This window comes from Carassius gibelio, chromosome B9 (assembly GCF_023724105.1).
Source record: "Carassius gibelio isolate Cgi1373 ecotype wild population from Czech Republic chromosome B9, carGib1.2-hapl.c, whole genome shotgun sequence".
Lineage (NCBI taxonomy): Eukaryota > Metazoa > Chordata > Actinopteri > Cypriniformes > Cyprinidae > Carassius > Carassius gibelio.
The window spans coordinates 2,261,579-2,288,603 of NC_068404.1; the positions used below are offsets into that span (position 1 = coordinate 2,261,579).

Below are 27,025 nucleotides of genomic sequence, written 5' to 3' on the forward strand. Positions count from 1 at the left end.
CAGCATTTATTTGAAACAGAAATTTTCTGTATGAGTATGAAATAATTTGCTGTTACCTTCAATTAGTTTAATATTAATAATAATAATAATAAGCATTTATTTATTAATCCCCGTATTTGAGTTGCATTGTTTCCTACAATGTAAACATACATTTCAAAGTTATTAAAGTATTATGGATCATATATCGTCCAGATGTTTGCCAGTGTTTCTCCATGTAAGCATGATTTAGTAAAACAGTTGTGTGTTGTTTTGCAGGAACCCGTCTCTAAAGCAGCAGCTCTTCTCTTACGCCATCCTGGGCTTCGCTCTGTCTGAAGCCATGGGGCTCTTCTGTCTGATGGTTGCTTTCTTGATCCTGTTCGCCATGTGAAAATCTGAGAGTTACGTAAATGCATTTAGTACAGCTTTGACTACATATTTTTGCTGTTGCGACCCAAACGTCTCCTGTCAGTCTCTTTGGGAGAAAATGCATGAATATAAAGTCCACTCTGTTAAATTAAATCATGTAACAATTAAAAACTGTTCAGCTATTTAGACCCTCAGTTCTGTTCATGAGAAAGCAACTGCCCCATCAGTGCTACTGGCACATCAAGCTGAAACTCACCATGGATATAAAGAAGCTGATAGCTCATCAGAATAGAGATAATGTTGTGTCTGTAGACTCTAAGGGTCTATTCAGATATCTTCAGGGGTTAAACTGATGGTCAATAGTATGACTGTTCATTCAGAGCAGTTGGTTGAAAGCCAATTTAAACCTCAATTGCTTTTGTAAATTGCATTAAATAAATTCAGATCAGTTTACTGTATTTTTGTGTTGTCTATTTATTTTTATTCACATAATATTACTTGCATCGTTTTCATGGTGTAGTGAAAGACGCTACACTTGTGAAGAGAGCTACCGTGAATAATATTTTGCTTATGCACAAATATTATACATTACATTAAAAGGAGTTCAAATTGTCAAAATCAGAGCTCATCACTCGCGAGATCTAAAGTGTGAAGAGCTCAGCAGCAGGGTTTTGTCATTTTTTGTTTCTTTTAAGGTACACAGGTAGTGACCTATTTCTATTTTGAAATGAGCAAATTTCGTTTTTTTTCACTGCCCATTTACATTTGTGAATAAATAATTTTCTCTCTCGCAATATACCAAATTGTAAAGTCAACAAAATGCTCATAAAAAAATAAAACATAATTTTCTTTAAGTTGCGACAGAGTTTAAAGGGCTTGGCTTTGGGTTGAGCGGAGTACCTAAATCTCGCGAGGATATCTGCTCTGAGGAGTTTAGCGGAGTTTCAACTCTCGCGAGAGGTGGTATAATAAGGGCTTTGGCTCTTCAGGGTTCAGCCTGCGGGTGAGTGAGCGCGTCAACACACAGTAATTATAAACAAACGCGGCTTTTTAAACAAGCTATCGGGTGAATAGCAGAATCGTCTGAATGTTTAACGCCTTAAAATGCATTTTTATGACACATTCAAAGCTTGTCGGTGTTTCTTTGTTATGAATATGGCGACTTATGCTAACAGCTAGCTGAGATCCCGTTGAAATGAATGAGAGATGAGGATGTAAACAACCTGTTCAGTGATGATACAGTACTGCTGTCGCTGGAAATACTCGGGTATGTGCTTAAAGACCCAAGCGCTTTGAGTCTGGCTCTGTGGAAAACAGAGATACAGTGTTATTTAGAGGGATTTAAAGCAGAAAGTGACAATTGCGTTGTGCTGTTATCAATGAGCATCATTCTGATCATTACAGCACATTTCATTATTGTGTTTACTGAGTGGTTTAATAAACACAGGGAGTACGATATCAAGTGTCTAAATTTATATTATAAAAATAGTGAAACATAATCCCTGTTATTATGCTTTTAATCTTATAAAATCTGTATTTATGTCCTGGCAAACCTGCTTTGAAAGCTTGTCTGACACAACACAAATCATTAAACTCGTAGTAACAGTACTACAGGATGATACTTACTATGGATATTGAATAATGCTCATTGATATAATAAATCACACGTTTTTGTTCTGTTCTTAGGTGTGGCTTTAAATGATGATGTTAATGGTGAATGACAAATTGCAAGTGTGACTTTTGTCATGTTATCAGGTGGCAGACTGAAGCTGTGAATATGAGTGATGATAAACCGTTCCTCTGCACTGCTCCTGGCTGCGGACAGGCATGTGATCCACTTGAACCACTTACAGATATTTAAATAGAAGACACTCCAATTAAGTTACATGCTCTTATTTATTTATTTTCTATGTATGGTTCATGCATCTACATAATGACTGTCTGTCTGCAACAGCGATTCACAAATGAAGACCACCTGGCGGTGCATAAACACAAGCATGAGATGACCCTGAGATTTGGTCCAGCACGCAATGAGAGTGTCATCATCGCTGGTGAGTCTGAAAAGTCAGTGGTTCGCTATAAAAGCGAATGAACATGAACTGTTATTGTTCATGGCTTTATGGGCTACTGTTGCAGACCAGACCCCGACACCGACCCGTTTCCTGAAGAACTGCGAGGAGGTCGGGCTGTTTAACGAGCTTACCAGCCCCTTTGAGCATGACTTTAAAAAGGCCACGGAGGATGACATCAAAAAGGTAAAGATGTCAATTCATAACATTTAGCAAATAAACTGTCATTCAAAGATTTGGGGTGTATAAGACTTTTTATGATCACTAGAGCAAAAATATTAATATAATGAAAGATTATTACAATTATCACAATTTTAAATAACTGTTTTCAATTTGAATTTGTTTAAAGGTGTAATTTATTTCTGTGATGCAAAGCTGAATTTCCATCATCATTACTCCAGTCCTCTGTGTCACATGATCCCTCAGAAATCATTCTAATGTGATGATTTACTGCTCAAGAAACATGATTATTATTATCAATGTTAAAAACAATTGAGCTGCTTAATGTTTTGTGGATATAATGTCATGTTTTTCAGGATTATTTGATGATTAGAAAATTTTAAAGAACAGCATACATTTGAAATATAAATATTTTGTAACATTGTAAATGTGCCTGCTTAATAAAATGATTAATTCTTAAAAAAAAAAAAAAAAAAAAAAGAACCAAACTTTGAGTTGGATTAAAAGTGAAAATGGGGGTTATAGGCATTGTAACACAAGTATCTCATATAACAAAACACATATTAAGATTTTTAGTAAATTCCTGGTGCTATTTGATTATAAATTCAACGAACAAAGATTATTGGAGTATGTTTTTACTAGAAAATGCAATGTCAATATTTTTCTTCCAAATGTGAAATTTTATACATTTCCATTTAGTAATTTAGCAGAAGTTTTTATCCAAAGCAACTTACAAATTGACAATTGAAGCAATCAAAATCAACAAAATGGCAATAATATGCAAGTGCTATAACAATTCTCAGTGAGCTTAATGCAGTGAACATAGCAAGTTTTTAAAATCATATAATAAATAAAGAAAACTGAAAAAAATGAGATAGAATAGGGAAAAAAAGTAGAGCAAGCTAGTTTTAGAGGCCTTTTTTTGCTTTTGTTAATTGTATAATAATGAAAAAAGAAAAACAAATGGTCCATGAACAGAGCCCTGAGGCACCCCAGTAGTTAGATGTTGTGACTTAGAACTCAAATTAATTTAAAAGTTAATTCAAAGTGCTCCTTGCTGTTTTATTTGTAAAATATACTATAAATGCATTTTTTTGCACCAAATGTCACCACAACCATCAAAATCTAAAATGTAACATCATTTTAAAATACTTTTCAATCCTAGTGGATAAAAGCACATTCCTTCCTTGCTTGTTTTGTAATATATGTGCGTAATCAAACATTGATCTACATGTTATTGCAGTTGCCCCTGGACTTGTCTCCCCTTGCGACTCCTGTTGTTCGAAACAAAATAGAGGAGCACACACCCACTGAGTCCCACCGAGACAGCCCCCTTCCCCACCCCGAGTCAACAACCACTGACGACAAGGTGAGATTCAGGACCCTGCTATACTGAGAGCTGCAATGATAGGTAGGATTTTTTTAGGTCCTGTGTGTGTGATATTTAGTTGAAGGTGTTTAGTAAGAATATTTAATGCAAAGGAGCTTGTAGTCGATCAATGTTAGGGAAAGTCCACCTCGAGTATCCTAGGGTCATATTGTGCAGAACTGGTTTGTCAGTAATTCGTAGTCTGTGGGTCTTCCCTACCTACAGCCTATGCTTTAGCAGACCAGGTTTGTGTGACTGCCTTCTCCCTTCATGCCACAAGGGAAAGCTGTTTGTTGCTTAACGTAGCTTGTCCCAGAGCTATTGTCTTTCTTTTTGAAAAATTTGAAAAAAAATTCTTCATAGAGATACAAACTATTTTTTCCCCTCCTTCCTGTAGCTCTATGAACAAATCTCTTTGTTGACCAGAATGTGTGAGAAATATTATACTCCATTCCTAAGTCAGCAAATATGCTGATTTTGACTTTAAGATTGAAGCTGTAACAGTTTTAATAAATAAACATTGACTTTGAGTGCTCTATGATCTCTAGAAGCATGATGGGTAACACTTTAGTATAGGGTCCAATTCACACTTATAACTAGTTGCTTATTAGCATGTCTATTATTAACATATTGGCTGAGTATTAGTGCTTATAAAGTACATATAATGCATAACATCCATAATCCTACCGAATACCCTAAACTTAACAACTACCATAAACTATTAATAAGCAGCAAATAAGGAGTTAACTGAGGCAAAAGTCATAGTTAATGGTTAGTTAATAGTGAGAATTGGACCCTAAAATAAAGTGTGACTGCACGATCTATTACTCATTGTCTCTAATGTGAACGCTCAACATGCTGAAAATATACATATTCTTACAGTACCCTACTGTTCAAAAGTTTGTTTTTTGTTTTTAATAAAATAAATAAATGGATGCATAAACTGTAACTTTTGGTTAATACATTTATCAAATTTTATCAAAATTAAACAATGTTCTTTTGAACTTTATCAAAGAATCCTGAAAAACTGCATCACAGTTTCCACAAAAGTTTTTGGCAGCACAGCTGTTTGGTACATTGATAATAATAATCAGAAATGTTTCTTGAGCAGTAGATCATCATCTTACCGTGCATTCACACCACTGCCGTCGAGAGCATCATTCATTTTCAATGTGAGACAGCTGCAAGCAGCGGCGTGGCGTGCCTTTGATGTTGAGAGCATCGAGGAGCGCTGAAATCAGGTTAATCTTATGGTAATGAGCTTTGACGTGGTTCGGCTGTAAAGTCCTCCGCATGAGAGGATTCCCGAAACCACAGCCCTCTAAACTTTGCTTCCGACCACATTAGTTCCCAAGCAAAGTAGCGGAGAGGTTGATTATTGCTATGGTTTGCATACAGGGACATAAATAAATAAAAATGATGCGTGGACCAAGGGTTCAGTGCTCGTTGGTGTTCCTGGTGTGCATTGACATTATAAGAATAATAATCTAATGATAGTATTATAGTCCCAGTTCACTTTTAAACCTTTAAATCAATTTTCCTTACATTAAGTAACGTTTATACCTGATTATACTTACTTAAGTAACATTCTCAATGCAGGACTGTTACTTGTATCAAAATATTTTTACATTGTGGTATCAGTGCTTTATACATTATTAGGAGAAGGATCTTAATACATCGTCCACAACAATGTTTAATAAGGTTAACTTATAACGTTTCCCTCCTTGTGGTCAGTCTAAGATCAAGAGCTTGTTTGCTTTGTGTCCACTTTAAATAGAAGATAAGTATTCGATCTATATCAGAGCATCCACTGATCTTTTTACAGCGTTGTTGGCAGCGCGGCCAGAGTGATTTTTGACGCTCTTGACGGCGGCGGTGTGAACGCGTGAGGATCATGTGACACTGAACACTGGAGTAATGATGCTGAATGTTCATTTTTTAAATCACAGAAATAAATGACACTTTAAAAAATTTAAGTACAACATTATTTTAAATTGTAATAATATGTAGAAAATAAATGCAGCCTTTGAAAGCATAAGAGACTAAACTAAAGTCATTTTTGTTCCATCCATCAACTGTATATCACTACAGATTGCAGTCTTTGAATCTGTAGATGAATGATGTATGTGCTCCCTGTGATGTAAAGCTACACACACAGTCAGAAACAGTATAATGGACAGTGTAGTTTTGTGTGAGCGCTTGATGCAGCTTGGCTCTCGTGTGGTGTTTTCAGGAGGTTTGTTTGCAGCCGACCTCTCTTCCTCCGTCCACTATAGTCCGTCCTGCCTCCCTCCAAGTCCCCAGTGTACTTCTGGCCAGCAATGTTATTCAGCAAGCTCTCCCATCTCCAACATCTAGCTCTGTTATAACCCAGCTCCCATCCTCTAGTAGACCAATAGTGTAAGTAACTCCTAAACGTTACTTATTATGCTCCTCTCTTAGTTTGCCATCATTTTTTTATCCTCGTTCGGTGTTTGGTTTTCGTCACTCATTTGCTTGGAGAATTCATGATTTGGTTTCAGTTGCTTGTGATCCATGTGCCTTTACTTTTACATCGTCGAGCCGTCAGACAGGTTTTGTTTGAGTCTTTTGTTTTATTTCACACACCAGTTGTGTGAAAAACTAATTCTAGCTGTTGTTGTTGATGTTCTTATCACTTGAAGTCAACATGAACACAAAATAACTGACACTGTTTGATTGATTTATCACACAAAAGTTTCCAATATGTAATTAAAATGTAATAATTTATCTGCCCTAAACCGTTTTCTATCTCTATTTTTAAAAGTTTTAATGTAATTTAAAATACGCATTGTGAATGAGACTGACTCCTAGTCACTTCTGACTCCGTTCTGATAAGACACATTTATTTACCGTTTAAAAAATGATTTCCCATCCTGTTTCTCCTCTTTAAAACTGTCATTATGAAAGCAAAGCACTGTGCATTTGCTGTTTCATGTTGACTTTGAAGCATGTATAGCTTGTTTTTGTAGCTTATTTATGTTGCATGTCTTTGCATATGAATTCTGTGCTACAGTTATGTTAATGTAACGTGTTATGAATTGTGTTTCTGTTTCCCTCATCCCTCTGTCCGTCTTCAGTCCGGTGTCCGGCACGTTTCCGGTTCTCCTGCAGCTGTCGAACGGTCAGACGATGCCGGTCGCCATCCCAGCCACCATCTCCAGCAGCGTGCACATACCCACTGCCATCCCTGTGAGTGGAGAAGCCCCTGGGCGATGAGTTTAATTCATTAAAGGGACAGCTCACCCAAAAAATGGGGACATGGGTCATGTCCTCATAAGTCACCCTCTCCTTGTAATACCTGTGTCATACCCATGTCATTATACACAGTTGTGTCCTGATATGTCACAAAAACATGCCCACACACACACACACTCACATCCAAAGTACAGTAAACACTGAGGCTTGACTAGAACAGCACTGAATGTTCAGATTCAGATGTTCTCCTTCCTTTAAAAACCCTCCTCTCCACATCAAGTGGTCACAGGAGACACATTTGTGATGCATGTTACTACACGTGTAAAAAGCAGTCTGTCCCCTAACCAGATGTAAACAAGTTCCAAACAAATATGGCTCCAGTGCGCTGAGTGTGTTTAAGTGTGTGTTGTTGGATGAAGGACACTGCGCCGCTCTCATGATGTCAGCCTGTGAGGTGTGTGTTAATGTATCCAGAGACACATTATCACTCACACACACACGTGTTTGGGGCGGTTCAGACCCTGTGTGTGTGTGTGTGTGTGTGTGTGTGCAAAACACTGAGCAGCATATGATTATGTCCCATAGGCTTTCAGCAAAAGGAAAAGAAAAGAGATGGGAAAGAAGAAACAAAGAAATGTATTCCCTAATACCTACTGCAGTGTTTTCTATAGGATTTAGGTTACACTTTAGGTTACAGTTTAATTATTCATTTAGTATCTGGTTAGGGTAAAGGATTAGGGCTTGGATTTGGGTTAGTTGCATGTAATTATTCATAACTATGGAAATATTAATGACACGTTATTTTATGATACATTATTTTACATGGTTTGTTTTCTTGTTTTCATTGCTCATAGTAGCAGCTTAGCCACAGACAGTGCTGAACCCTTACTGTGTGTTTGTGGGACAGTTATTTTTCTTATTCAGTGTGTTTGAGACAATGTATTGTGTGTGTTTTCAGCTGGTCAGACCAGTCACCGTAGTGCCTAGTGTCCCTGGAATCCCTGGCCCCTCCTCTCCACAGCCTGTCCAATCAGAAGCCAAGATGGTAATTTCTTCCCCGCTCATTTACATATGCATCCACATGCATCTCATTTGCAAGCATGTTTTAGTGTAAGCAGATTTTCCTTCAGCCCAGAGGGACTGAGGATGTACTGACACAACAACATTGAGCTTTGTGTAGTTCCTGTACAAGAGCACAAGAGGGCACCTGTGCTGACATCAACTTTGAAATCTAGAGATCAGCTATTTCATGCAATACTGGCCAAAAGTTTGGACAAGTTATGATTTCTTCATGTTTCTCAAAGTATTTTATTTATTTCATAAAAATGCAGTAGTAATATATATTGCTGAATATTGTTACAATTTATAAACAACTGGTTAGTGATTGAATATATATATTAACATTTCATTTATTCCTGTGATGTGAAATGTAAAAAATTAGTTATATTGGGAAACATTATTAACAATTAAAATAACTTTATTTTATAGTAACTTCATTACTCCAGTCTTCAGTGTCACATGATCCTTCAGAAATCTTAAAACAATTGCATAATTTCACAAAACAGTATTCAGCAGCACAACACTGATACAAATAAGAACCATTGTTATTAACTGAGAATATTGAAACATTGAAAATATTAATTATTCCAAACATTTGACCAGTGGTTTATGTAAACGTTCATCATTTTTTTTAATTGCATGCCATCTGCAATTCTCAGGCTCAACCATTTAAAGAGCCAGTAAGATGAAAATTCGAAGCTTCCTATCACTGTTTATAAGTCCTGTACATTAGGTTTAAAACCATCCAAGGTTAAAAAAACATTGTCATTTTGTCAAAATATCATTTTAAAATTACCTCAATTCTCAGAGATCCCCAAACGGTTCGCACGAAGCTGTTCAAAAGATTCAGTTTCCTTAAACCCCACCTTTCGGTAGCATACTGTGTTCTGATTGGTCAACTGACATAGTCAGGTTTGATTGGCTGTTCCGCACACACCTCCACGGTAAACTATGCGTTAGCATCTTTTTGGGGTGAATTATGTCTTATTCCTCTTACCGCGAAGCAAACAGTAAAATAAAAAACTTGAACAGTCTCGCTGCTTTTTCTTCTGTGTGGGTGTATTCAAGCCGCGCGATTCAGTTTGAATCTGAATAGCGCGTTCAGTGTGGGGGTGTGGTCACATTTGATATAATGAAGGGAGACATGAAAAACAGACCTCGCGTTGTTTTCATATGGATTACTTTATCACAGAATATCTGTTAGCAGCACTTGTTACACTTCATTTTAATGACGTGTTTGTACATGACGATCTGCGCAGAGAAAGGCTGCAGACAGCACACATACTGATAAGACGCTCGGGAGAAAACAAACACATAACTTCATAACCATACTTCGCGTTGTGATTCGGAGATGCTTGTTGTTCTAAATAAAGTTGGTAATGAACCCTCTTTTATGGCCAAACGCTTTGAAAATCCCCCCCTGAACTCACCGAGATTAGAAAAGCAGTCATCAATGAAATGTTGTGAACACAATAAAAGGGATTTCTTGTACTGATCTGGTATTGTGGTAAAAATGAATTTTAGCCATTGGTTCTTCTGATCTTCATTCTTTGGCAGTGAAAATAAAACACACTTGCCTTTACAATTAAAAACACACTGTCTCCTCGACATGATGCTCTCACACCAACCAGAGCGTCTGTGTGTGGGGGATGGGGCAGGTCAGAGGTCAGTTTCTCTCAAGATGGTGGGCTGAGATTATTATGCAAAGTGTTCATAGTGACGTACATAGAGATGGGCAAAAGCTTTGAAATCTATAACGACTCGTTTCAGTGATTCAGAGTCGACTCCTTACTTTAGAAGCCAATAACTTTATAAATCGTGTACTTTTTGGTTTAATTATTTGCACATTGTTTACACTGATGGACAGCTCCATCATACACTGTAATACAGGTCATTTTTGATTTCCCATCTGTGTGGCTCTTTAACCCTGTCCCTAAAGTTATTGTTAAATTTTTTATCAAACATATGTTTTTTCTTTAATATATGGGAACTATGAATTTATTAATTTTTCCAGACCCAAATTTGAGCTTAAATTGTTAAAGGTCATGAACGCTTAGGAACCTAAGACCTAAGGTTTTTTTTTTTTTTTTTTTAATATAAAAAGACAGTCTTCAGGTTATTGTGGAAGTAAAATAATTTCAATATATTAAAGTATCAAAACGTTATACAAGTTTACATTTACTGTAAAGAAAATGCACTGTACCAATTTATATTTATATATATATATATATATATATATATATATATATATATATATATATATATACACATTTTTATTTTATTTTATATAAATTAAATATTTTAAAAAAAAAATGATCCAAAAGTGCAATAAAATTTATTGCCTTATGTTCAATTCAATTCAAGTTTATTTGTATAGCGCTTTTTACGATACAAATCATTGCAAAGCAACTTTACAGAAAATTACATTTCTACAATATTTAGTGAAAGCTTATCAGTGGTGATCAGTTTATTTGCAAATGACAGGAATTTTCAGAAAAATTAATACAAGAAATAGTCATCCAGACGATGACCACCATTAACAGCAATTATAATGTGATTACATAGTAAGTAGAAATATTTGTTAGTTCTGTTTGTTGATTGAGGGTTAGCATCATCTGAGGTCCTCTGAGGGTCAGCATCATCTCTTCTCAGGTGTTCTGGATCCAGACTGGAGCTTGTGTTAATGTAAATCCCGTGGCAAAACAGAGAAACAAAATAGAGACATCATTAGCATAGCTGCTGATCCAACAAAGTAAAATTAATTAGTTTAACCCAAGCTAATGAATAGGAATGCACATTTGATCAGATACAACTACACTCACAATTTAAGAGATACATTATTCGTATGCTTGGCGAAAGAGATGTGTGTTTAATCTAGATTTAAACAGAGAGAGTGTGTCTGAATCCTGAACATTATAAGGAAGGCTATTCCAGAGTTTGGGAGCCAAATGTGAGAAAGCTCTACCTCCTTTAGTGGACTTTGCTATCCTAGGAACGACCAAAAGTCCAGCGTTTTGTGATCTTAGGGAGCGTGATGGGTTGTAGCGTGGTACAAGGCTAGTTAGGTACACAGGAGGGGCCTTATAGGTAAGTAATGATAATTTGTATACGGAACTTAATAGGTAGCCAGTGAAGAGACTGTAAAATTGGAATAATATGATCATATTTTCTTGACCTGGTAAAGACATTTTGGACTACCTGTAGTTTTTTTTGCCTTTTTCTATCACACATCTAAATTTCTCTGTCAATATTTTTTCTATCACAAATTAACCACCGAATACAGAAGTCTGAGACTCCGCTTTTCCAAGATTATAAAAAGGTTTGATTCTAAAAGACCGTAATACATTTTGTAACACAGTGTCCGATTTCAAAATGGTTTTTACAGAATGCATTTTGTGGTTTTAAGCTTTCAAATGATTTATGATGATTGCTAATATATGTGATAGAGAAAAAAGACAACGAAAAAGAGCGCCAAGGTGACACTTAAGTCTGCAACCCTATTACCATTCCTTTAAAAAAAGTCAAGTTTTTAAACTGTATTCAGTCATTTCCCAAATTTTAATAAAATGCCACAATATTTAACAAGACCTGATTTTACTAGCACTTTAACTGAGAAATTGGGCTTTATTTATATGCAAATGACCAAATAAGTACTTGCTTGCATCCATGCATCCAAACAACCCCCGTGACCAAACATTCATAACATGCACCACGTCAGCATACTCACGTGAAAAAAAAACATATGCACCTTCCAGATAACCTCCATCTACAGGAAGCACACGCACAAAACCTCAACTCATCAGAAAACATCTAATGAGCCCCCCCCCCATCTCTCACTCTCTCTCCCCTGCAACACACACACGGCACTTTACAAGGACTGATGATGCTGCAAAGACCACAATAATGATAATTAACTTGCTGAATTTAGAAGATTATGCTGTTAATTAGTTGCAAAATAAAGATAAGTAATAAAGGAGCAGATGGTTGAATAAAGCCCTGGAGATGGAGGGCTACTGCTCTGATGGGGCTCCGATGCCAGGAATGAAATATGAATCTGACTGGCCCCGCTCACATCGTTCACAGTCCCTCTGTCTCTCGCTTTCTCTTGCAGTCGTTCGCTCAGCCCTTGCGTGACTCGTTCCCTGTGAATCATTTCTTTCTAGTCGTGTAGAAATGTGGAGTTCGGGAAGGTGTTGCTCTATAAACTAATTTGCCAGATAGATGGGTCTGCCGAGGATGGCTGTTAAAGTAATGCTCTTTTCTTGTTTTATGAATGGGTCCTCCGTCCCTGTGGCCACACCTCACCTGCTGGGGGGCGTTTGTTAACTCTCGGCCACATCATGGTTTCCTACGAAGCGTTTTTTTTTAAATCGAGTCGGCAATGGAGAAATAAAACTTCTCCGCGTCTGTCATACTGAAGACTGCATTTCTGTTTTGTTTACGTTTCACATTTACTGAAATAAAATGTTCAAATGCATATTTAGTTTAACTTTATACATCTATAGGAGGGTTGGCAAGGTAGCATTTCTAAATAAACTAAATTTAGTTTAACTTGATGTACTAATGTAACTAAAACTGAAAAAAAAACATATATCTATATAGACAAAAAAAAGAAATAAATTCATAAAAATTACAAAACACACAGTTGCTAAAACTTCAATTTAAAATTTATTAAATCGGAACATTTAAACGAAAACAGAAAATATAACTAATACAAAAACTGATTCAAAATAATAATAAAAACTAATTCTGTTGCAAAAATGAGTGGATTAGACATTTAAATTTATTGGTTTATCTACATTATTGCTGTGTGGTTTTTAAAGTGTTTTTTTAAATATGTTTTGGTTAAAAAAAATTGTACATGATTTTTATATATATGTGTATATATATATTTATCTAAAGAAATGTTTAGTTTTATTTTCTTATTTTAATTTGATTTTATTTGACTTATTTAAAGCTTCCATGTGATCAACACTTTAAATAATTCTATAATTTTTATTAATGAATATAATTTAGTATTATTATTAAATAGCATTTTCAGTAAATTATTAATCAATCAATCACCTTTATATAGCGCTTTAAACAAAATACATTGCGTCAAAGCACTGAACAACATTCATTAGGAAAACAGTGTGTCAATTATGCAGAATGATAGTTAAAGGCAGTTCATCATTGAATTCAGTGATGTCATCTCTGTTCAGTTAAATAGTGTCTGTGCATTTATTTGCAATCAAGTCAATGATATCGCTGTAGATGAAGTGACCCCAACTAAGCAAGCCAGAGGCGACAGCGGCAAGGAACCGAAACTCCATCGGTGACAGAATGGAGAAAAAAACCTTGGGAGAAACCAGGCTCAGTTGGGGGCCATTAATCAATGTTAGTGCAGTGGCTTTTGAGAGTCAATTTATTTTATGAAATATCACCAAAATACTGAAAAAGGATTGAGAATGTTTTAACTGCGTCGAACCCTAGTGTTGTCATTATGGGGGTTTGCTCGTACTGAGGAGAAAAGCTCTTGGCGCTGAGGTCTCTGTGCTACAGTACGCCAGGGAAAGGCAGATTTCCCTGACAAGAGAAAATCACAGGCGTCTCCAGGGAATAGAGAAATTAGCTACGACAGCTCTTACTCCTGTGGAAGAGCTCTGAGGGAAGCATCTGTTTAAAGCTGTGATGAATATGTTGTTTTAATCCTTGCCTCTGGTTTTCTGCAGAAGTTAATTATTCTAATCTTCAGCTCTCGCCTCTAGTTTAGCCTCCTGATCCCAGAGAGAGAGAGAGAGAGATAGCACTATAGACAAACATGCTGAAGAGAGCGAGGTTTTATGGTTAAAAGCAATGCAAATAGGCAGATTTTTGACCGTCGGCATGAAGTCTGTTGCACATTGCAGCTTACTGTGGCCAGAACCTCCCACTTAATCAGGAAGGGCCCTCTGACTGACATGTAACATGGCCAATCACAGCTCGGTGTTCTGAATGTGACATTTAGGGCAGGTGAATGTGAAATTCAACTCAAAGCAGGCAGATAAAATTAGGTATATATTTATATATAAGTTATGAATAGATGTTGAGCTGACCTCTGACCTGTCTCTCACCTGCAGAAGCTGAAGGCGGCCCTCAGTCAGCAGCTCCCTCAGGTAAGCAGCGGCGATACAGGTGACATCCAGAGCAGCTCGGCCAGCGAGACTCCGCCCCCGGCCCCGCCTCCAGCCGAGGAGCCCCGCCCACAGTCACTCCAGCAGCCGGCTACATCCACGACAGAAACGCCTGTATGTGTTATTCAATGTCTTTTGCAGATAATCCTGAAAGTAATTAGATATCATATAACTAACACAGAACAACAGGTTAAGACTGATGTTAACTTTTATGTATTTTGTGTGATTTTAACATTTCAAATTTAATTTGAGAATCCATAATGAAGAACACTGCCGTTCAAACTTTTGGGGTTTGGAGAGTTTATGAAAGTTTTTTGTGTGCATTTAATTTGATCTAAAATACAATAAAAATCACTGATATAATTTGAAATATTATTTCAGTTTAAAATAGCTTCTTTCTATTTTATTATGTTTTAATATGTTTGCGATCAAAGCTGAATTTTCAGTAGCATTACTCCAGTCTTCAGTATCACGCGATCCTTTAGAAATCAGTATAATATGCAGATTTGCTGCTCAAGAAATATATATATATTTTTTTATTATTAATGCTGAAAACAGTTGATTATTTATGCAAAAACATTTTTTTTCAGAAATGTATTTGAAATATATATTTTTTGTAACAATGTATATTTACTTGTCATTTTTGATCAGTTTATTGCATTCTTGCTGATTAAAATATATATATATATTTTTATATATATATATATATATATATATATATATATATATATTGAAAACGCTTACCTTTTAAGAGGTAGTTTAGATGTACAAATAAGCATTAATGTAGACTGTTGTTCATTGTAATGTCACGATAGCTGATTAGCAGGTTAACGAATTCAACCTTATGGTAAAGTGTTACAAATAACTGCTTAAAAACATACACATTTTTAAAACAGCTGATCAAGAGCAGCACACCTTTCCATGGTGCATTTAAGTCTAGTTCGTTTCTGTCTTGGTCAATCTTTGGCAGGTGCATCCCTTGATTTAATTCTTCTCAAAGGTGTTGGTGTGTGATTGTGGGCCTGTGCAGGTGTCTCCGTCCCAGCACACCTCCAGCACCGGCGGGCGGCGGCGGAGGACCCCCAGCGAGGACCCAGACGAGAAGAGGCGCAAGTTTCTGGAGAGAAACCGAGCGGCTGCGTCTCGCTGCAGGCAAAAGAGGAAAGTCTGGGTGCAGAATCTGGAGAAAAAAGCAGAAGACTTGAGCAGCGTGAACGGACAGCTACAGGTACACACACACACACACATCTTCGAGCGTAAGTGTGTGTGCACTGGAGATCCAGACAAAGACGGTGATGAAGTCATTAATGTAAATTAAGAAGTGTGTCTGCGTGACAGCCGCGGCGTGATTGTTGGAGTCTCCTGCATCGATATGGCCCTGTCAATAAAGACGTTTCCTCCAGATGTCATCGGCACACGAGCGTGTCGTCAGCTCTGTCTGAGCGTTTGTGAGCTGCCCTGGAACTCTCTCAGGGAAAGCCGTCTCTTTCTCAACCCACGATTTGTAGCAGGCAATTAGGATCCGCCGCTGACAAGTTCGAAACAGTTCAGCTAACCGTTGTCTCTGCTGATAACGGAGAGTGCGGCTCGGCGCCGGCACGTTCCAGACAATTTAATGAGATGTGCCACTGTTTATTTGCACGCTGTCTTTTTTATTTGTCCGTTTAAACAAAGCGCAATGGTTTGGTGACGGGGTTGGGGGAAGTGCGATTAATGTGTGGGTTATATGAAGGAATAAACTAACATGAAACAGATGGAGAAGGGTGTAGAAGAGAAATCTGGGGACTCTGGAAACGAGCGTGACAGTGTGTTTCTTCAGAGAGACGGTGTTTAATGCGAGGGCATTTATCAGCGCTGATGGGCTGGTGTAATTGTCCCTCTCTGCCCCGTTGGCCCGGCTGATCGGAGCGTAGAGCTCTAATGATGCTCAATTACGTTAACATCATCCTTAACTGGCTTTTTAACGAGGTGTCAGGGTTTGCCGACCAGCGCACTCGAGCCAAACATCCCCCCTGTGCTGTCTTTATGTCTGTGAGGACATTAAACACTTTAACGGCCTGATCTCACTGCCTCGCCGTCTCTCTGACGGTGGAGCTTCATCTGATTTCGTTTGATGTCTGATTTCTTTTTTTGATGCGAGAACTGAACCTGAAGCCGTGTGTTAGTTTAAATGATCATGTCTTTGAAATAATAACGTGACTAAATGCATTTGAATTATTAAAACCTTAGGTTAAATGGTGTGTCTTTTCTTCGTTTGTCTAGATTTAGACAAATATTTTGGCATATTACAGGTTAATTAATGGCATTTTTAAGAATTTGTCTTTTGGGGCAATTAAGAGATGTCTGTACCAGAGTGTGCATTTTATTTTATTTTTTATATATTTTAGAGTAAACATCTGTTTCAAGTAAGTCTTAACTATGTACACTACTCATTATTTTTTGTGTCTTTTAAAAAGTCTCATGTTTACTAACATTTGCATTTATTTGATGAATTTTCACGCGGTAAAATCGGCAAATTGTGAATTATTAATCTATTTTATATTTTAATTTAATATGATTTATTCCTGTGATCAGAGCTGAATTCTCAGCATCATTCCTCCAGTCTTCAGTGTCATGTGATCCGCAGAAATGAGAAATCATACTAATATGATTTACTGCTAAAGAAACTTTGTTATTATTATTACAAATGGTAAAAACTGTTGTGCTGCTTATTATTTTTGTGGAAACCATGAAGGTTTTTTTTTTTTATACATTTAAATTTCATAAAAACGTTTGATAAATTGAATGCATTCTTCCTGGAAAAAACTCAATTTTAATTGAAAAGCGCTGTATATTTTGATATTCAGTCGATCAGGTTTGTTATCATCACCCTGTCACGGTTTATTTTGTCATAATTACTTTTCAACTGCATTCTCCTGCTTCTTTATAATATACTTCTCGCCTGATAAATAATAAATAAATCTACATAAAATACTGATTTGAAATTATTTATTAGATGAGAAGAAAAATGTACAGGCATGAAGCTAGCACAGCCACGTAGGAAATCATTTGCCAAATTTAGGCTACATTTTTGACCAGGAAATGAGCGCAGTTAATCAGTCATGTTTCAGGAAGCAAGGCTGCATTACAGTATTTATTACTGTTAATATGAATCTATCAGCCACTGGCCACACTGCTCTGGAGATACGGACATGGCCAGCAGTCCACCCGTCTTGTTTTAGGATATTTAACAGCCCCTGAGCCTTGTGAGTTATTCAGTAACTAATAGTAATAGCCTGTGGTCAAGCGATTGGAGTCGTGTCTGCACACTTTGATGTGATGTGCAACACAGAAAGAAGAGAAGGAGGGAGGGATGTGTTTCAGCAGCGGTGTTTAAATCTGTTTGTCTTCTGCACACTGTACCAGCTCTGCCGAGATCAAACTACGTTTCTGAGGAAGAGAGAAAGCTTTTAAATCTGTGCACTGTGCCCTTCTCTCGCACCCGTTCGGCTCTCTGTTAAAGTCACCTTCGCTGTTAAACAGCCTGTCTTTAGCGCGTGCAGAACAGCACGGCCTCATGGGAGTCCTCCCGGCAGACGAGAGTAAATCTCAGCAGAATGGGCGACAGTGTTTCGCTCTCTCTCCTGGGACTCTGCCGTTAAGCAGCTGTAATTGTGTCCCAAAAAAAGCTTAAGTGAAGAAGAGCTAGTGATCTTTTTTGTTCTGTTGATTCCTCCTGACTGATCTCGACGGGTAACGTGCTGCTTCTTTCTCTCGGTCCAGAATGAGGTGACTCTTCTGCGTAGCGAGGTGTCCCAGCTGAAGCAGCTCTTACTGGCTCACAGAGACTGTCCCGTGACGCTCCTGCAGAAGAAATCAGGGAACCACCGTGAGTGACCTCAGCACATTCACACTTCGTCATCACACTCCAGTGCTCTCCGTCCAGCACTTATGAAGCACAGTCATGGGCCTTTTAGAGATATTTATTATACAGTTAACTCTTAACTCAGCAAAGCCTTAACATATTGAATAATTTGTACTTTTTTACATTTAGACTAAACGTTTTTGCGTGTCGTTTGCTGCATGAGACTTTTATGGCTCTTATAGAATGACGCAGTAAGAATATGGAGCTCATATTAAAGGAGAAAAAGCACATTATTTTTATTAACTGAGCAAATTGGTGCAGATGTTGTTGTTTATACGACTAAAAAATAAGATGGCATATGGATAGCTTGTGATATAAATAACTGAGATCTTTATAATAGTACAGCATACTTGCAAAAGATGCATTTACGTTTTAGTTGTCACTGTGTATCTCACAATAATACAGAATATTTTAGTAATGCTTTTTCTTTTAGGATCAAAGATTTGTACGATGCATGGATAATCAAGTAAACCTACGTTAACTGTTCATCTTGAAATATTATTAACTATAAAAATGGTTCATATGATTACTTTCCAAAAATCAATAAAGAGACAAATTGGTACATTAAAATTTTTTACAATTATAGTGTAAGACCTTTTAGTAAAGTAGTGTAAACTATCAGTGGGACAACAGAAGGCATGTGAAAGATGCAACAGGATTTTCAGCAAATGATTGCCGTCTTTTTTTTTCTTTACCAAGTGGTTCTTTATAAAAAAAGAAAAATATAGATACCACCATTGCCCGATTTTGCCGAGTAAAACTGGGATTAGAACAGGGCCAGAAAAGACAGATTTGGGAGATGTTGCACAAACTGCCCACAATGCTATAATCATAAGTACATGACTTTTAATAAATCATTTTTTCAGAAACATTCATAATATGTAGTTACTGGTTTCACTGAACTGACCCAATAATAAGCAGATACTGAATTAGCGTATCACTCATGAACACATGACACAGAGACCGGACATGGATGGCTAGGGGAAGGGTCAAATACAAAATGTGTCTCCTAAAACAGGGTTGAGAACGACTGTCTTATGTGCTTTCAAGTCATATTTCATTCTCAATGCCTTAATATCATTTGGCAATTGGTTTAAAAAAAATGATCAGGGTTCAAAACCAGATCTAAGCTCACTGAATGCTTTGAAAATGCACACACATCTCTGGACCGACAGCTGTGCTTAATGGGTCGCAAAGTTAATGGTTTCTTTTTTTCCAAACGAGTTTTGTTTGTTTCTGACGATAGCAGATGAGTGTTATTCCTAATGAGTGTCCAGTTTGGTTTTTGATCAGATGTGAAGTGGACTATGAGCTGGTCCAGAGTGTGAAATAACACACATTCATCTCGTCCCACGATTACCGCAGAACGCCGAGCCTCGTATATTTGCACTAACAGCGATGTTCGCTAACAAAATGATCCCCTCTGTATGTGGTGCTGTCCTCTTTAAGATGAGTGATAAAGAGGCATTCAGAAACCGAGGGTCTGTCTGCCATATGCAGCCACAGCGGAGAAGCGTTTGTGGGAGAGATTGCATTACACTTCCATGACACTAAAACTTAACGACCGCCCATGCCTCTCTTCTCTTTTTGTGCATAACTTGGATATCACACCGTGTCTGATACATTACTGGCTTTGCGTGTGCATGTGTCTGGCTCACTTTGTGACTTGTATTGACAATGATTGCTTCCAAAACGAGTGTATTATAGCGGAGAGCCTGACAGAAGCGCTGTTTGGCGACTGGGATGCGCCGCTGCAGACGCGCCGTTCATTATGCGCCGGCATTGTTAAGCAGCTTGACTGACAGGTCTCATGCATATTATGAGCGGGATGCTCGCCGGGTGAGATTGGGTTGTCAGGGAGCTGGTTCATTTGGTGGGTCTTGTTGAGGTAGAGGAGGGTACGGAGATGATCGAAACCATTCCTCAATCCTGTTTATGCTGCCAATGTCACCCAGCACCGTGAGGGGTCATATATTAGTCACCTGTGCAAATGAGACTCGCCGGAGAGCGTCGCTCCGTCTTTGTAAACAACGGTAGTTTGTGCCACATTCATCGCAGGACGGAGAAGCCGCAGATGGTCATCACCTGTCAAAGAGCGGTCTTAATGCGGTGAAAAAGTGCAGACGTCAGTGCGGGTTTCGTTCGGTCACGTCTTGTTTGCTTCGTTACAGTCTGTTAGGCCTGAAATATATGAAAATCACATTGTACCTGGTTGGGACAGGTGTAAAATATGGCCTACGTGGGCTTGCTTGGCAAAGCATTTTCGTTTGTGATTGCATACTTAAGTAAAGTATGTTTCTGGCCTGAATCTCTCTCGCCCTGGTAGCAGGTGGGTGGAAATTACCCAGGCTGCCCTGCAAACAGAGCAGGCCGTGCCTCCGTTTGGCATTGCACAAGCCCCATCTGCTCAACACGGAGATGATCCGAGAGCGCTCTCCAGAGCATGGGATATGCCGTGTATGATAATATATCACTCCCTTTCCTGCTTATTACCATTAGGAGTAATTACAGATGCCTGAAGATACGAGAAAACCCAGTTCTGTTTTCTGAGCTCGACCTTACATGCACGGAGCAGGAGAGGTTTGCAAGTCACCAGATCGGAGCCCGGTCAATTCAAAAGCGCGCACACAATCAAATACCCCCGCATTAATTACCAAGTGCCATTTGAGCCGTGCTTGCTTCATTAGCTTTATTAATTATCATGGTAGTCTGCATTTCTGTGCGACTCAGAGCCAGAGCGAGCCTTTTTCATTCGCTTCCTCATCAGGAGCCAATTAATTCAATGCAACTGCAGAACAGCTGGTGGCATTTGGACCGCGCATCTCCTGTGTGTGTATCATTAAAATCAGGTGCAGTAATTATCTGTCGCTGCAGTAGTTGGCAGGAAAGAGAGGGGATCGTGGGGAGGGGTGCGAGAGTCTGGCCGCACGCTTCAGCCGCTAATATACCCCGATGATGTTGGTTAAAAATGACATTGTAACTTTAATTAAAGGTTACAAAGCAAGCACAGGGATTAATAAAAGACAACGCACTGGACCATGCCAGCAACTCATCCACTGCGAGATAACTTTAGATGTTGGCGGGGTCAGAATCGAGCTTTCTGGCTCACACCGTCGCTCGAGGGGGGTCAGATTTGGCTGTTTAGTGCCTGACGGTAGATGTGTGCACTACAGCTCAAGAGTCATCAGTCACATGGTGATTACAGGTCAGGTGATGCGTCACACCTGTGCCAGCTGAGCCTCTGTTACTGACATTGATATGTGACCCGGCTCACAGAATCAGTCAGGATGTGCACGGTCTAATTTTGAGCTACAGTCAAAAAAAATAAAAATAATATATACACAGAATTACAGGATTTAAGTAGGCTTTTCACACAAACATCATCTTTTCAAGTCAAGTCACCTTTGTTTATAAAGCCCTCTTTAGAATACAGACTTTGTCAAAGCAGATTTTCATTATCAAATAGGAAAATAGTGGGTAATATTGTTAATTGTGTCAGCTATTTTCATTTTAGTCTTAGTCCTTAGTTGTTAGTTTTTATCATATTTAGTCCACCTTATCTTATTTAGTTTTAGTCGACTAAAAGTCTCAACATTTTAGTCTAGTTTTAGTCAATGAAAACTTGACATTTTAGCAATAAGATTATTATTATTAATCAACCGTAGAGCAGTATTAATTTTGGCAGCCATTTTTAATTTAGTTTTACTCAAATGTACAACTGATGACGAAGAATTGACAGAGCAGTCATCTTAAGTGAATGTTTGGGGTATATTAACAGTATATTAGGTCCGTGCAGTAGAGCAGGACTTATATAAGGCCATCTGTCTCAGGCCCCGTCCACACGGAGACGCGTTTCTGTGAATACGCACACATTTTTTATCGAATAGGCGTTTCGTCCACACGCATCCGCCGTTTTCGTAAGGTGAAACCGCTATTTTTTGAAACCGGGTCCCAAAGTGGATGAATTTGAAAAAGCTGTCTTTGCGTTTTCGTCTGGACGGCTAATCCGTATATTTTCTGAAACGATGACGTCATCAGCCCACATCTCCCCCCTAGTCAGACACCTCTACGTCACGTAACAGCAACAAAAACATGAACAAACACTGAACGATTGTCTTTTTATTAACTAACAATAACACTGATTAATAAATGTATTGTTCCATGTTCGATTGTGTACCACGCGCAATGTTTATGAGCGTAGTCCAAGTCTTCTTCTCTGTTTTAATGTATCTCTGTGTCAGAATTACAGCGCCACATACTGGTCTGGCATGTATACTACATCATTCTGCGGTTTCGTGTTGACGCGGATATTTCTTGAGACGAGGAAAAAAAAGATTGGATTGGGGTAAGCTCCGTCTCCGTGTGGACGGGGCCTCAGTCATGTTATTCTAACAATAAGCCTTAAAGAAAAGATCCCTGCTCTTGATTGAACTGCTTTTATTAATCAATTTATTTGTAAAGAACACACGCTGAAATGATTTTTAAATTTGGTTATTTGTTTTTCTTACCTGAATGGTTTTGTTTAGATGTAAAATTTTAAAAAGTAATGCACTAGGCCTATTTCTTTCTTTCTTATATTTGTTCTACTGTTTTTTTAACAAATAAAATAAAACATGTCTATATTGTATTTTAATATAGTAGTTAATTTTAATAAATGAAGTGGAGAAAAACGAAGCAGTGTTGCTCTTTGATTTTGCTTGGGAACCTTCAGAAAACTAGATTTTTCTCAGAATTGAGTTTGCTGTCTCTATCGACTTTGAAAATCGAGGATGAGAATAAAAATAACTTTTTAATTTAGCCAGACCAGATCACACATAGCTTTAGTTCTAACAATTTGAACTTTGAACCCATTTGTTGCTAAACTAGGGTTTACCATAGGCTTACAGTGGTAATTAGTGTAATTATCAGTGTTACAGAGTTTAAATATAAAAATTGGATGAATACCACTAATTATTGCACTTTCTGTAAATTGGTATGTCTTTTTAATATTTCAAAATTTTAATCATTTTGATTTGTATTTTGGTATGGTGTTATGTTTTTTTGTTTTTTTCTCGACATTAACTGGAGCACCGCTTCAAATTTTGCCATAAATAAATAAATAAATGCATCATTAAGGAAAATAAGAGGGAAAACAATTTAACTGCAAGAGGAAGGGGAAGTTATTTTGAGTAAAGATTAAGAGGAGACACTTGAATAAATACAAATAAATTATTCTTTGATTAATAATTTTATAATAAATACTGCAATATTCCATTAAAAGAAAATAATTAGTAATTTGTTGAACTGTCAAGTTCATGTTAAATTAAGGTGCAATACTGCCACCTACTTTATTGGAGCATCAACCAGAGATGCAATGGATTATTTACAATATTATTGTATGTGTAGTATTAACAGAATAGACTTTTTTTTTTTTTTTTAAATCAGGGTTATTGTCAACAGTACCAGTGTTATTACAACACTCCTGAGCTTTAGTAGCACAGCCAGTGATTACAGACAGGTCACATGATGTATCTTTATATGGGTGTCAAAATCCCCAAATACTTGTCCCAAGTGCTATCCTGTGCATATCTAGGTACAGTCAGCTGTACAACAGTGTTGAGCGCATTACAAATATCCGAACATTAGTGTTCCACTTCAAACCTTTTTTGTTTTCACATGTTTAACCCAACACTACATATGAGACGGTAATTAAAGAGAGTGCCCTGATGTGTGTCGTCTGTGTGTTTCAGAGCTGGAGAAGGAGGACAGCGGCGGGGAGATGTCTGTTCCCAGCAGCCCACAGAACGAGGCCATCCAGCACAGCTCCATCAGCACATCCAACGGCCTCCGCTCGCTCGCCTCGGGCCCCGCCGCAGACCACAGCACAGAGGAGGAAGACGACTCCTCGCACGCCCAGTCTTCAGGAAGCTGATCCGGCCTCTGATTGGTCGCGTTGATCGCCGGCAGCCATGATGAAACGAGGAGGAAGAGAGACGAGAGATCCCTCTGTTCTCGATCAAGAGTTGTGAGGTTGTGCAGAAACTCTAGTGATTGTGTCATGGTTTCTCCATCTGTGGTGTGTTTGTTGAGGATCGGGACAGAGCGCTTCACGAGTGTCCGGATCCGTAGCGAGAGGACCGAGACTTACCGAAGCACCATCAGAGGCTCGAAGATGGAAGAACTGGCCACTTTATAATTTATTAGCCTTTTATATTTTGCACACGAAGGGAGGGAAATGTGTTGTTGTTGTTTTGAAGCAGTTCCAGCTTTAAGACAAATCTAGATGTGTGTGAATGTTTCAGACGGATCCTGGCATGGTAAAGGAAGACTTCTGACATGAATGATTGTTCATGTTGTGATATGTGCCATTTATTTGGTAGCAGGTTATTGAAATTACAATAACACACTTCTTCAGTTCAATTAGAATGAGGTTTAGGTGAAATCGACTTGCCTGAGAGCTTTTCATGGACTAATTTTGATAAGAACCGTAATGCTTTTTTATAAGTGTGTTTTTCTGCTTAACTTGCTTTGTATCTGTGGTGTCTGACTCTTAGAAACATTGAGAAAAGATCACGAGTTCATTTCTTTGTGATTACAGTGTAATTAAGGAAGCATTGTATATGACATTATGATGAAATCATTGTATGTGATCTCTTCTTGGACAATCACTTGAACAAACCTTTACATAAGGCTTTCTCTGTTTTCAGCAGTCCTGTCTCTAGCATTAAACTGAAACGGATGACCAAAATAAAACACTAGTAAGTTATACTATTAAGTTACGTCACTTAGTGACAATTACTAAGTAAGAAAATAGATGAAGTCTTTCGTTATCATCCTCTTCTCTCTATTGGTTCACTACTGTGTAGTTCTGCAAGACTTTAAGTCAACTTGATTTTAGTTTCAAAGGTGGATTTGTCTTGCCGGTCGTTCTGCATGCATGACTGAATTCTCTTGAGAGAGTTTGAGCGGTGTTTCAACCATGTCTCTGTTGCAGTTGAACATCTTGTTACTCTTAGATTTCCATGCAGGAAAGGGCAGCTTTACGATTGGGGTTTTGTTCTTATTTACTAGGTCCACTTTGGAGAAAAAAGGATGTGATAATTATTGTGTTGACGGTCAACTTGTGAAAGTTATGTATAAATGATAATAAATGAAATGTTGTAATAACTCTTTTAATAGCTGTTTAAAGCATCGGTCATTCTGTATACTTTGTTATTGGCTGAAACTGTGATTTTTATATATATATATATATATATATATATATATATATATATATATATATATATATATATATATATATATATATATATATATATATATATATATATATATCTTTTATTTTAATTATATTTTGCTTTGTAAATTCTGCCATCTAGTGGAGAATCATCCTGAAAAATTAAACCGCTTTGCCAAAACATTTGGATGAACTGTCGAAGCTGTTGATTTGCTGGTAAGTTTTTGTGGGCAGACTGCTCGTTTATTTTAGGATACACGTTTGAAAGGAAAAGGAATATCATCCCTGTGATTATGACAACTATTAAACCGTAAGACCCCCTGATATTCTCATATTTCAAAATACAGTAAATAAATAAAAAGTCGTATTAAATGCACAAACATAATGTTGCCCTATTTAATACTTATTAATCAATATACTTTAACCTGTTAACTGTCACTCACGTTTTTGAAGATAGACTTGAATGTGCATGATACAAACCTAAATTTTTATAATTCATGACTGAAAACATTTTGTAACATGATTTTGATGTGCCATTTACATGGTAATGCAATTTCTGATTTTAAAATGGGGTTTGAAGGATGAATTTTGAGATTTTATGTTTTCAAGTGATATATAACTTCTCATAATTTCTAAAATGTGATAGAGAAAAAGGCAACGAGGAAGTCTTTTTTTTAAACAAAGGTCAAAGCTCCTTTTGTAATGTAGATTTCTTAGGGTGCACTCTTGTCATAAATTCATCTATTACTTTTGCTACATAATTTTTAACAAAACATATTGGTAAAATATGTATTTGGGAGTTTTAGACCTTTCCAACGATATATAGTTTGTCAAGATTTGATTGTAATATAGTATAGTCAACGTAGGCGGGGTGACAATTAACAGGTTTTAACAGTAATGCTGGCAAGATTCTTAAATGGGCGTAACGCCAACAATAATCATTAAAGGGGGGGTGAAATGCTATTTCATGCATACTGAGTTTTTTACACTGTTAAAGAGTTGGATTCCCATGCTAAACATGGACAAAGTTTCAAAAATTAAGTTGTACGTTTGAAGAAAAAAACTTCCCGAAACTTCTGACAAACCGGAAGGAGTATTTTTGGGACAAAAATACTCCTTCCGGTTTGTCACAAGTTTCGGAAAGTTTTTTTCGAGTATAGGTCAGGCGGCAAGGAAGTCGACCGGGCATTTATCTACTTCTGCTAATGCCATTGCAGATGTATATTTTGTTTTGTCTTTGTTGTTCAATAAAAAAAAAAAAAAAAAAAAAGGAAGTCGACCGGAAGTTGAAGTCGGCCGCGTGCCGCCATCTTGTAGCAGAACATCTCGGTTACGTATGTAACCTTGGTTCCCTGAATAGGGAACGAGATGCTGCGGTGACGTCACCACGTATGGGAACACCTCTGGTGTGACGAATGTCTGAAGCCCTATACCATCCCGCCAATCCTATTGGCCAAATGGCGCATAGCACCACCCTGCGCATGCGCGAGCATGATATACCTGGGTGCAGCGCGC

At 37.7% G+C, this 27,025-nt stretch overlaps 2 protein-coding genes across 6 annotated transcripts in view; both read left to right on the forward strand.

The window, feature by feature from the left end:
- Positions 1 to 806, forward strand: part of atp5mc3a (ATP synthase membrane subunit c locus 3a) — a 4,292-nt gene extending 3,486 nt beyond the window's left edge. For both annotated transcript variants that reach the window (XM_052566101.1, XM_052566100.1), the window contains exon 5: positions 256 to 806. In XM_052566101.1, the coding sequence (XP_052422061.1) occupies positions 256 to 370 (115 nt within the window). In that variant the 3' untranslated portion in view covers positions 371 to 806. The remainder of the gene's footprint in view (positions 1 to 255) is intronic.
- A 488-nt stretch (positions 807 to 1,294) lies between these two features.
- Positions 1,295 to 25,452, forward strand: atf2 (activating transcription factor 2). Of its 4 annotated transcripts, XM_052566096.1 has the most exons (13): positions 1,305 to 1,351; positions 1,524 to 1,615; positions 2,104 to 2,173; positions 2,303 to 2,399; positions 2,485 to 2,603; positions 3,841 to 3,966; positions 6,200 to 6,366; positions 7,065 to 7,176; positions 8,141 to 8,227; positions 14,340 to 14,507; positions 15,394 to 15,621; positions 18,156 to 18,261; positions 24,027 to 25,452. In XM_052566096.1, exons 2-13 carry the CDS (start codon positions 1,548 to 1,550, stop codon positions 24,206 to 24,208), a joined length of 1,530 nt encoding a protein of 509 aa, XP_052422056.1. In that variant the 5' UTR covers positions 1,305 to 1,351; positions 1,524 to 1,547; the 3' UTR covers positions 24,209 to 25,452. The 4 variants fall into 4 exon arrangements, with proteins under 4 accessions (XP_052422059.1, XP_052422056.1, XP_052422057.1 ...); XM_052566099.1 differs by lacking the exon at positions 1,524 to 1,615 and having other exon boundaries at positions 1,295 to 1,351; XM_052566097.1 differs by lacking the exon at positions 1,305 to 1,351 and having other exon boundaries at positions 1,360 to 1,615; positions 15,424 to 15,621.
- The last annotated feature ends 1,573 nt before the right edge of the window (positions 25,453 to 27,025 follow it).

What these genes read in the sequence shown, in the direction of transcription:
- atf2 (XM_052566096.1), top strand. Translation starts at nt 1,548, where the DNA reads ATGAGAGATGAGGATGTAAACAACCTGTTCAGTGATGATACAGTACTG. An exon ending in CTGTCGCTGGAAATACTCGG is followed by an intron (nt 1,616 to 2,103) that starts GTATGTGCTTAA and finishes TCATGTTATCAG; the next exon opens with GTGGCAGACTGAAGCTGTGA. An exon ending in TGAGAGTGTCATCATCGCTG is followed by an intron (nt 2,400 to 2,484) that starts GTGAGTCTGAAA and finishes CTACTGTTGCAG; the next exon opens with ACCAGACCCCGACACCGACC.